General features: G+C 53.5%; 1 protein-coding gene across 1 annotated transcript in view; it reads right to left on the bottom strand.

Moving 5' to 3' along the window:
* Nucleotides 1-1,799: 1,799 nt before the first annotated feature.
* LOC135192933 (calpastatin-like) overlaps nucleotides 1,800-11,198 on the bottom strand; it is a 36,037-nt gene continuing 26,638 nt past the window's right edge. Inside the window, exons 19-25 of the mRNA XM_064176324.1 lie at nucleotides 10,940-11,041; nucleotides 10,039-10,131; nucleotides 9,008-9,061; nucleotides 8,265-8,354; nucleotides 6,271-6,345; nucleotides 5,578-5,647; nucleotides 1,800-2,956 (exon numbers count right to left, since the gene is read on the bottom strand). Of these exons, the coding sequence (XP_064032394.1) occupies nucleotides 5,597-5,647; nucleotides 6,271-6,345; nucleotides 8,265-8,354; nucleotides 9,008-9,061; nucleotides 10,039-10,131; nucleotides 10,940-11,041 (465 nt within the window). The 3' untranslated portion in view covers nucleotides 1,800-2,956; nucleotides 5,578-5,596. The remainder of the gene's footprint in view (nucleotides 2,957-5,577; nucleotides 5,648-6,270; nucleotides 6,346-8,264; nucleotides 8,355-9,007; nucleotides 9,062-10,038; nucleotides 10,132-10,939; nucleotides 11,042-11,198) is intronic.

Below are 11,198 nucleotides of genomic sequence, written 5' to 3'. Positions count from 1 at the left end.
CAGCACTCAAGGTGTGGCCTGACCAGTGCTGAGTACAGGGGCAGAATAACCTCCCTTGTCCTACTGGCCACACTGTTCCTGATGCAGGCCAGGATGCCATTGGCTCTCTTGGCCACCTGGGCACACTGCTGGCTCATCTTCAGCTACTCTCTACCAGTACCCCCAGGTCCCTTTCTGCCTGGCTGCTCTCAGCCACTCAGTCCCAGCCTGTAGTGCTGCTTGGGGTTGTTGTGGCCAAAGTGTAGAACCCTGCACTTGGCCTTGTTAAATCTCATCCCATTGGCCTCTGCCCACCTATCCAGCCTGTTTAGGTACCTCTGCAGGGCTCTCCTACCCTAGTGGGCACACCACTAGTGACAGCTGCCAACTGGATGTGGCACCATTCACCACCACTCTCTGAGCTCTGCCATCCAGCCAGTGAATCTGTCCAAACCATGAGCTGCCAGCTTGGCTAGGAGCTTGTTGTGGCAGACAGTGTCAAAGGCTTTGCTGCAGTCCAGGTAGACTCCATCCACAGCCTGCCCCACATTCACCAGGCAGGTAACCTGATCATAAAAGGAGATCAGGTTGGTGAGGCAGGACCTGCCCTTCCTAAACCCATGCTGGCTGGGCCTGATCCCTTGGCCATCCTGTAGGTGCTTTGTGATGGCACCCAAGATGACCTGTTCCATCACCTTGCCTGGCACTGAGGTCAGGCTCACAGGTCTGTAGTTTTCTGGCTCCTCCTTAAGACTCTTCTTGTGAATGGGTATCACATTGGCCAGCTTCCAGTCTTCAGGGACCTCTCCAGTGAGCCAGGACTGTTGGTAAATGATGGAGAGTGGCTTGGTCAGCTCATCTGCCAGCTCTCTCAGCACCCTAGGATGGATCCCATCTGGTCCCATGGATTTGTGAGGATCCAAATGACGCAGCAGGTCCCTTACTGCTTCCTCATGGATTGGAGGGGGACTGTACTGGACCCTGACTCCATCCACCACTTCAGGAGTCCAGCTGTCCTGGAGACAACCTGTCCCACTATTGAAGATTGAGGCAAAGAAGGTGTTAAGCACCTCTGCCTTTTCCTCATCCTTTGTCACTATATTCCCCTCTCTATCTGATAAGGACTGGAGGTTGTCCTTGGCCCTTCTCTTGCCATTAATGTACTTACAGAAACATTTTTATTCTCCTTCACAGCAGTGGCAGCCTCAGCTCTAAATGGGCTTTTGCCTCTCATTTTTTTCCTACAAGACCTAGCAGCATCCTTGAACTCTTCCTGGGACACCTCCCCTCTTTTCCAAAGGTGATACACCATTGTTTTTTCCTTTAATCCCTTCAGAAGCTCCTTGCCCATCCAGTCTGGCTGCCTCCCTGCCTGTCCGGGACAACAGCAAAGCTGCTCCTATGCCTTCAGGACTTCTTTCTTGAAGTAGGTGGGAGAGGGGAGTGAGACTGGAGAGGAGAAGAAATCATTGAGAGTGAGGGTGGGGAGACACTGGCACAGGTTGCCCACAGGGAGCCTGCAGATTCCACATCTCTGGACCCATTCCAGGTCAGGCTGGATGTGTCCCTGGGCAGCCTGCTCTGGTTGAGAGTGTCCCTGCCCATGGCAGAGGGTTGGATCTTGATGACCTTTGGAGGGTCCGTCCCAATCAGCTGCATTATGTGGAAACCAGAAGGAAGAGGAAGCAATGGAGCTGGATTTGGCTGAAGCTGTGAGGACCTTCATTCCAAGCAGTGCCCAGGCACTTACATCTGCAGGTGGAGGTTTGGGGTTGGCTTGACCAGAGCCCAGCAGCAGTCAGTGAGACAAATTCCCAATGTTTTTGTGCATTCTTATAAACTTTATTGTTAGTGTGACAGGCTCTCAGCACAGGATACCAAGGGCAGTGCCAAGGCTCAATATCCCCATCTCAATTCCCTGGGCTCCATCCCTGCTCCATGATGCAGCCCCTTCTCCATGCTGTAGCCCCTGCTCAGAGGAGGCTGTGACACGGATGTGCTGCAGGCTGTGGAGGCAGGAGAGCACAGGGAGGCACTGGGCACAGCAGGTGGTGACAGCCCTGCCCTCAGCAGGCTCCTGTAAGGTGCCCACTCGTGCCTGCTCTGTTGCAGAGCAGGGAGGCAAGAAGCTGCCCCTGCCTGCCCAGGTTCTGGAGCATGGGGAGCAGAAGCAAGGACTAGCAACAGTGCGAAGTAAACCCCAAACCCAGGCCTGATGGCCTCTACTCAGGCACCTTCTGTGTCCTGCTCCGCCATGGCACTGCTGTCTCCCACACTGTGTTTGCCCTGTGCTCAGCCCAGGAGATGCCTGGCATCAGGAGAAAGCAGTGCAGACAGGATAGGAAATAGAAACCCAGCCCCAAAACCCCTGCAGGGCAGGGCTGGTTGTTCCACTACAGCTAAAGCAGCATACAAAACACCTCTTTTTTACCACTAGATCAAGCAGGTTTGTGGTTTTTTATCCCCAGTTTTTCACTCTTTAGCTGCCCACAGCCCACCTCTGGCTCCCTGCCAGCAACTGGTGAGGGAAACTCTGCTGGGTGGGGGCTGGGGGCAGCGAAAGTTGGTGGTAGTGGTATAGAGGTCAAAGGGTGCCAGCACATAGAGATCCCTCCGAGGCTGACAGGCACTACCTGGAGATGATGTGCAAAGGTTTGCAGTTTCCCTCTCTCTTTGGCATTGTTCTTTGTTTAGCAAAAGTATACTTCCTGGCAAATATAAAGCTTTCTGTCCTCTGAAAACTGAGTAAAGTGACCAAAAAGTCAGAGTTTATGAGTGGAATGAGGGCTGGGAGAAAGGAAAAAAAACACCCAACAAAACATCCTAAAGTCTGCTACAAGGAGGAGAGGAAGGAGGAAGGGAGTCCAGCAAGGGCCACTGTGCAGAAACCACTCAGAGCAACCACAGGGTTCGGGCATCAGCTTTGGTTCTTCAGTAGCAATTGTCCACCCACAGGAGAAGGCACTGGACCAAGACCCTAGGGAGGAAGAAGAGGGAAGCAAGTCAGGAGAGCTGGTCTGATGCAGCTGAGGAAGGCACAGAACCCACCTGGGAGGAGTCACCACAAGCCTAGGGCTGTGGGGACAGAAAGCATCAGACAAGGGTGGAATGGTTCTGCAGCCCAACCACTCCCTCACTCCAACAAGGCTGTGCCCATGGCCCTCAGCACCACATCTCTGCCTCCAGAAAATCCCTCCCTGGGCAGCCTGTGCCAGGCTTTGAGAACCTTTCCAGGGACAAGGTTTCTCCTGCTGCCCAACCTAAACCTCTCCTGGATTGAGGCCATTTCCTCTTTTCCAGAGTGCCACCAGAGATGGGGTGCTGCTGGGCACTGATGCTGCAGTGAAGGCAGCAGCCCACTGCAGAGAGGCAGCCACAACACATCTTTGTGCTGCCCATCTGAAGCCAGCTGGCAAATCCCAAAATCCAGCATGGTGGGGCTGGAAGGAACCTCTGGAGATCACCCAGTCCAACCCCCTGCTCCAGCAGGGCACCCACAGCAGCTTGCCCAAGAGCACAATGGCCAGTGAGGGGCTGGGAGCTCCGCAGACAAGGAGACTCGACTCCACAGCCTCTCTGGGCAGCCTGCTCCAGCCCTCCAGCACCCTCACAACGAACAAGTTGCTCCTCCTGCTCAGGTGGAACTTCCTGGGCTCCAGTTTGTGCCCCTTCTCCTGTCCCTGAGCACCACTGAGCAGAGCCTGGCCCCATCCTCCTGCTCCCCACAGCCCCTTTAGCTCCTGCTGAGCATTAATCAGTGTCCCAGGTTGGGAACTATAGGGCTGAAATTCCTCTAGGGACTAGAGAACTGTCATTCCATCCCATAATTCTGCTATCTCTATAAACTCAGGTGGAGGCCAGCTTGCTCTGCCTTCTCCTCCTCCAGCCCTGTGTCAGCTAGGAGCTGCTCTATCTGGACAAACATGTAAGGAGCAGGCCAGCAGTGTGCCCAGGTGGCCAAGAGAGCCAATGGCATCCTGGCCTGCACCAGGAACAGTGTGGCCAGTAGGACAAGGGAGGTTATTCTGCCCCTGTACTCAGCACTGGTCAGGCCACCCCTTGAGTGCTGTGTCCCATTCTGGGCTCCTCAATTCAAGAGAGATGTTGAGGTGCTGGAACATGTCCAGAGAAGGGTGACAAAGCTGGTGAGGGGCCTGGAGCACAAACCCTATGAGGAGAGGCTGAGGGAGCTGGGGGTGTTTAGCCTGGAGAAGAGGAGGCTCAGGGGTGACCTCATTGCTGTCTACAACTACCTGAAGGGAGGCTGTAGCCAGGTGGGGTTGGTCTCTTCTGCCAGGCAACCAGCAACAGAACAAGGGGACACAGTCTCAAGTTGTGCCAGGGGAGATCTAGAGTGGATGTTAGGAGGAAGTTGTTGCCAGAGAGAGTGATTGGCATTGGAATGGGCTGCCCAGGGAGGTGGTGGGGGCACCGTCCCTGGAGGTGTTCAAGAAAAGCCTGGATGAGGCACTTAGTGCCATGGTCTAGTTGATTGGATAGGGTTGGGTGCTAGGTTGGATTGGATGATCTTGGAGGTCTCTTCCAGCCTGGTTGATTCTATGATTCTTGGCCACCTGGGCACACTGCTGGCTCATGTTCAGCCACTATCCCCAATACCCCCACATTCGCCTGTTCCCTGTGCATATAAATTTTCAAATTGTGGCTTTTGAACCTTGTGATTAAGTTTCCTGGTGAGATTTAATGTTAATGAACAGTTCTCAGAGTTATTAACCACCTTTGCTTGGATATGGAAGTTAATGCAGATTATTACTTTTGCATAGTTCAGCACACCTGGACTCTGTCAAGTAATTTCCTATTTCTCTTGAGCTGGGGAGCCCAGAGCTGGATCACACAGCTGGATTCCTGCAGCTGATCCAAGACCAGAGCAGCTTCACACAGCAAAGCATGGAGCCACGAGTCCAGTGAGCTGCTGTCCCGCCCAGCAGGCCCCTCTGCACACCATGGAAGGACAGCAGATGGCTCAGTGTTTCTGATCTCCCCTTCCTGTTGGATCTTTGCATCAGATTGGGTTGGAAGGGACCTTTAGAGGTCACCTTACCTAACGTCCTCACCATAAGCAGGGACAGAGGGAGGGTGGAAGAGGGGCTTCAGGCTGCACCACCTTGCTTTCTTCTTTGCTTGGTGATAAAGCTAAGTGAGATCCATGCACTGCTGGCCAAGGAGGTGTCCACCCAATATAGAAGTGGTGCTGAGGGGCAGGGTCGAGTGCTGTGCTTGGCAGGCTTGGGTTGGGAGTTCACGGAATGGTTTGGGTTGGAAGGGACCTTACAGGGACACCTCTCAGTAGCCCAGGCTGCTAAAGGCCTCATCCAATCTGGCCTTGGTGGCCTGGGAGACCTTTCCCAAGTCAGCTTCCAATGCACCAGGAGACATCTCTCCCGTGTTGCTTCCCAGTGGTTTCTGAGTCATTCCCTGGACAAGGAGTATGAAAAACCAAAGCCTTTGGGACTGGAGCTCAAAGTCATCCCAAGTACTGCATCCCTCTGCACCCCCAACCATGCCTGGGTGCAGGCCAGAGCCGCTCAGCAGCATCCTGACCTGTCTTTGTGGTGGCTCAGAGAAGAGAGGAGAACTCACCCCATGGTGGTGTCAGTGCTTAGCTTTTTTTCTGCTTCTCAGGTTTGCTGCTGGAGGACTGTCCCCTGGCCTAGAGATGAAGAGAGGCAGGAGATGGTTAAAGAAAAAAGTTCATTCAACTCCAATCTGACATGAAGCAGGAAGAAGAACCCATCAGAAGTCAGGGTATGGACATGAAGAGCATCTGCACCTGGTACCTTCTGCTGCCCGTTTTGGTTTTCCACTGTCACTCACTTTGTTTTGGACAAGGGACAGCTCTCTATGGCCTGTTGTCACCAGGCTTGCACCTGGCACTGCTGGCCCAGCACATGAGAAAAGGCACCCCATGAAAAGGGATTACAAACCCTCCCCAGCTGTGCATGGGAAGGGTTAGAGAGCTGCAGGGGGTCCAGAAAGAGACTCTGGGAGTCCCCTGGCATCTCAGCTGTGCCTCTCAGGCCGGCAGAGGGAGGAGAGGCCTGTGGGGCATTCCTGTAAAAGACCTCACTCTGGAGCACTTCAGCCCATGGGCTATTTCCCAAGAGCTTTCCTCTCTCAACCTGCTTCTGAACACGGATCAAGTCCAGCCTGCTGATGTGAAGCTCTCACCAAAGTCTTCTCCACTTCGCATGAAACCAAACCCCCCTGGGCCACCCTGCAGGCTGGCAGGGCCTGGTGGCCACCACTGGCAGGTGGTGACAGGGCAGTCTGTACCTTTTTGGAATCTCTGGGCTTTTCCTTCTCCTTCGCCGTGGCCTTGGAGCTGGTGTCTTCTCTTCCACTGCTGTCCTACACTCCAGAGGAAGAAGGAGGATCACATTTACACAGCAGCAGAAGGGGTGGCTGCAGTGGCAGCTGCCATGGCATCTCACCTAGGGATGCTCATCTGGCAGGAGGTTCAAGGCAAGACACACACACAGGTGGCATTCACAGAGTCACACAGTGCATTGGGATCCTCCAAGAGCATCTTGTTCACCCTTCTGCAGGTAGCAGGGACACCTCCAGCCAGAACATGATGCACAGGGACACCTCCAGACTGACCTTCAATGTCTGCAGGAATGGAGCCTCCAACACCTTCCTGGCCAGCCTGTGCACAACTTCCTCCTGATGTCCAACCTAACTCTGCCCTGATCCACTTCCAAACCACTGCCCCTCAGCCTAGCCCCACAGGCCCTTCTCAGCAGTCCCTCCCCAGCCTGCCTGCAGCTCCCCTGCAGCTATTGAAATGCAGCTCTAAGCTCTCCCTGCAGCCTTCTCTTCTCCAGGCTGCACAGCCACAACTCTCCCAGCCTCTACCCACAGCAGAGGTTCTGCAGCCCTCTCAGCATCTCAATGGCCTCCTCCAGACCTGCTGTTGGTTACTTCAGAGCTGGCTCCAGCATTCCACGCTGCTGGGGCCTATCCCAGGGCAGGGTTGGCTCTGGCCTGGCAGCACTGGGTGCCTGCACTGCCAGGCGGTGCCACATAACTTAAGGTAGAGGTCTGACAGCTGCTTGCCAGATGTGTGTTAAGTGTGACAAAAACACCCTCTGGTCTGTTACTCCTTCATCTTTCTTCTCCCTGGCACCTCTAAGCCTCTTTTCTACCCTTACACTTCTTTCTGCAAAATCCTCCTGATCTCTTCACACAGTCACAGTGCCAGGTCAGAAGGGACCCCAGGTACCACCTGGTCCAACCTCCCCAGGTGCTGGTGCAGTGGAAATGAGCTGTCCCAGCACCCTGCCAAGCTGAGTCTTCACACTGCCCCATGGAGGGCACCCCACTGCTGCCCCTGGGAGGTGATTCCAGAGTCCTGCTGTGCTCACGGGGAACATTTTCTGCTGGACTCCAGTGGACAACTTGTCCTTACCACCCCCTGTCTGCTCCGTGGGACTCTTGTCAAAAGGGACTCTCCACCCTCCTGGTACCACCCATCCTGTCCTGGCCCATGCTGATAAGGCCTTCCCTGAGCCTTCTCCAGGCTGCACAACCCAGCTCTCTCAGCCTCTCCTCACATGGCAGAGGGCTTCCAGCTCTCTGAACATTCAGTGACCCTACCTTCTCCACAATCCCACTACTGGTGGGTACTGCATGCAAGCATGGAATTAAAATTCCTCTGCCCCTCCATGTGTCTTGGACACTCTGATCTGTGCAAAAAGTGTCATCACCACTGCTCTCTGCTCATCCTCCAAGCCTGTCCTGCCTCTCTAAAAATCTCTAAGTGCCACAAACAGAATAATGGAATTGTCTAGGTTGGAAAAGTTCTCTGAGATCATCAATCCAACCACCAACCCAACCCCACCATGGCCACTAAACCATGGTCCCAAGTGCCATACCCACACCTTTCTGGAGCACCTCCAGGCATGGGGACTCCACCACCTCCCTGGGCAGCCTGTGCCACCATCCTTCTTCCACATAGTTCCTACACAGCAAGACAGATTCAACTCCCACTGCAGCAGTAAGACCATCACAGATTCACAGAACCACAGGCTAGGTTGGGTTGGAAGGTACCTTCAGGGTCATGGAATCACAGAGTGGGGTGGGTTGGAAGGGACCTTCAAGACCACCCACTTCCAATCCCCTGCCATGGGCTGGGACTCCTCACTAGCCCAGGTTGCTCAAGGCCTCATCACTACACCTGGAGAGCACCTTCCAAAGAGGCTGAGCCACTGCAGGGTGAGGAACTCCACAGAGGTCTGAGGAAATGTTTGCAGGAGGAAATGTCCTACCTTTGAGGGCTGTGAGGTGGCAGCAGCCTCTGCACAGGTACCAAAGTCCCCTGCCAGGGTGTCGATTGCGGCATCAGCATCTGCAGCCTTCTGCAAGGTTGTTAGCTCCGAGTCACACCGGGTGCAGGGACCTCCCCTCACACACAGCCTGCAGCACTCTCTGCCCACCTCACTTAGCTGCTAGGCCACAGATGTCTTCCTGAGGTTTCATAGCATCTCAGCATGGCGATGGGGCTGGGACCTCTGGAGATCACCCAGTCCAATCCCATGCTCCAGCAGAGCAGCACCCACAGCAGCTTGCCCAGGAGCACAATGGCCAGAGGGATTTGGAAGCTCTCCAGACAAGGAGACACAATCTCTCTGGGCAGCCTGCTCCAGCCCTCCAGCACCCTCATACCAAACAAGTCATTCTCCCTGCTCAGCTGCAACCTCCTGGCCTCCAGCTTGTGCCCCTTGCCCCATCTCTGAGCACAACTGAGCAGAGCCTGGCCTCATCCTCTTGCCCCCTGCAGCCCCTTTAGCTCCTGCTGAGCACTGTTCAGATCCCCTCTGGGGCTGCTCTTCTCCAGGCTCTCAGCCCCAGGGCTCTCAGCCTTTGCTCTTCACAGAGCTCCTCCAGGACCCTCAGTAGCTTTGTGGCCTCCCCCAGACTCTCTCCAGCAGTTCCCTGGCTCTTTTGAACTGGGCAGCCCAGAGCTGGCTCCAGGACTCCAGCTGTGGCCTGACCAAGGCAGAGCAGTTACCTTTTTCCCTCTGCGCTTGCCACCTTCCTTTGCTGCTGGCTTTCCCGGCTTACCCTTGGAGAAGAAGAAAAGGCCACAAATTTCACATCCTCAGGTGCTCAGACAGGGTTTGAGACACATTCTAGGTACGACACTGGCTGCTTGCAGATCAGTTTCCTAGTGCTCAAAAGATCTTTCACAGCAGAATGAGGTTTTTAGGTGGATCACCAAGGTCTGTACCTGTTGTCCCCAGACCTGTATCAGGTTTGGGGACAACAGGTATAGACCTTGGTAATCTTGTAATGTGTGATTATTTGGCATCCTCTTACTGCCTTAATACACTAAGCCACTGCAACTACATCTCCAGGGTGCTTGAGTGCTGCTGGGTGACTTCAAGAGGTCTCTTCAGATTGCACAACTGAACAGAACTCCACAAACCCAAAGACCATTGTTACTTGCTTTTTGTTTACTTAGATGCATGCAAGGGTTCACAAAGTGCATTGGGCTGGAAGTCACTCCTCAAAGGCATCTTGTCCAAACCCCTGCAGGCAGCAGGGACACCTCCAGCCAGAGCAGGCTGCACAGGACACATCCAGCCTGACCTTCAATGTCTCCAGGGATGGAGCCTCCAACACCTCCCTGGGCAGCCTGGGCCAGGGTCTCCCCACTCTGCACAACTTCCTCCTGATGTCTAACCTAATTCTGCCCTGCTCCACTTCCCAACCACTGCTCCTTGGCCTATCCCACAGGCTCTTCTCAACAGTCCCTCCTCAGCCTGCCTGCAGGTCCTCTGCACCTACTGAAATGCAGCTCTAAGCTGCTTCCTTGCTGACCCTCATGAGGCTCTCCTGGGCCCAGAGCTGCCCCAAGCTCAGGATTTCTGCATGTTTACCTCTAATGCATTAATCTACTCAATTAATACATTACTCACTGTCATTACCTTACTCATTTAGCTGCCCAACTGCCCTCCTGGCTCTGAGAGGCCACCACAGGGCTGATCTGACTCAATTGCTGGTGTTGGGAGGTAAAAACTAACCAAAGAGTTTTCTTACCTGCTCACCTGGCCCCAGGAGTTTCCTGTAGTCAGGGGGCACAGTCTCTTCTCTTTCTCCAAGCTTCTCTTTCTGTTCAGATTTAGCCTTTTCCTGAAAATGTGTGATTTGGGGACAACTTTGTATCTCAGCAAATGCCAGCAAACAGTAAGCTAAGGGCTCATTAAACTATTTTTTTCCACTCCTCTACCTCAAGTACCCCAGCTTAGAGTCCACTGTTCCTGCTGCTGCCATGCAGAAATGAGCAGAGAGGTCTTTGTGGAATTACAAGAGGAAAGACTGGGTGAAGATAAAAGCAGAAGAAAAGAGCAGGGTGAGGAACGGATAGGATGGGATGGACAGGTCTGATGATGAGCTTGGCACTCTAGGGGTGAGAGAAGTCCAAGTTTGACAAAAGGAAGGACAGAAATTTTGGTTTAGAAACAGAGTCTGGAGAAGACAGCTGAAAAATTATTAAAACAGCAACAAAGGCCTTGAGGAACCTGCTCCAGTGGGAGGTGTCCCTGGCCATAGGTCTCTAAGGTGCTCTCCAACCTCAACTACTCTGTGACCAGAAGGCACTGAAATGAAATTACTGTAAATTTCCTGCAGCATTTCAACACTGGACTCTGAGGAGATGAAGTTCATTAACTAATTCGCTGGGTTTTGCCCCCAAAACCCCCCCAAACAATCCACCTGACTGAAGAGTGCTGGAGCTGCCTGCCTGTAGGATGAGACAAAATCATCTGTCTTTTGCTAATAACCCACTTCCAGACCTGGAGATCACCTGGCACACGCCCCTAGGAGCAAATCTAAAGCACTGCAGTACCCTGTGTAAAAAAAACTCCAACTCATCAGGGAAGTAAACATCTCAGATTTGAGTTGCTTTTTTGTCCTGTTCCAGCATGCAGATGTTTCTTACCTTAACTTTATCCACAACTGGTTTGCCCTCATCAGGGTCAGGTTCCCTCTGGCCCAAGGAGTCAGACAGCAGATCCAAGGCTTCATCCATCTCTTTTCCTCTCTGAGAAAGGATTAAACACCTCCATGAGAGCAGAGCTGCTGCAGGAGTCATTTAACTCGCCACACTAATTAAGAGCACCGACTAACCAACTGCCAGCTTCAGTCACCGATGAGCAATCAGCGCTCCCTTTGTTGATTAAGTTAGGATGTGGTGCAAC

Source organism: Pogoniulus pusillus, chromosome Z (assembly GCF_015220805.1).
Source record: "Pogoniulus pusillus isolate bPogPus1 chromosome Z, bPogPus1.pri, whole genome shotgun sequence".
Classification (NCBI taxonomy): Eukaryota; Metazoa; Chordata; class Aves; order Piciformes; family Lybiidae; genus Pogoniulus; species Pogoniulus pusillus.
This window is presented reverse-complemented; position numbering and strand designations above follow the sequence as displayed.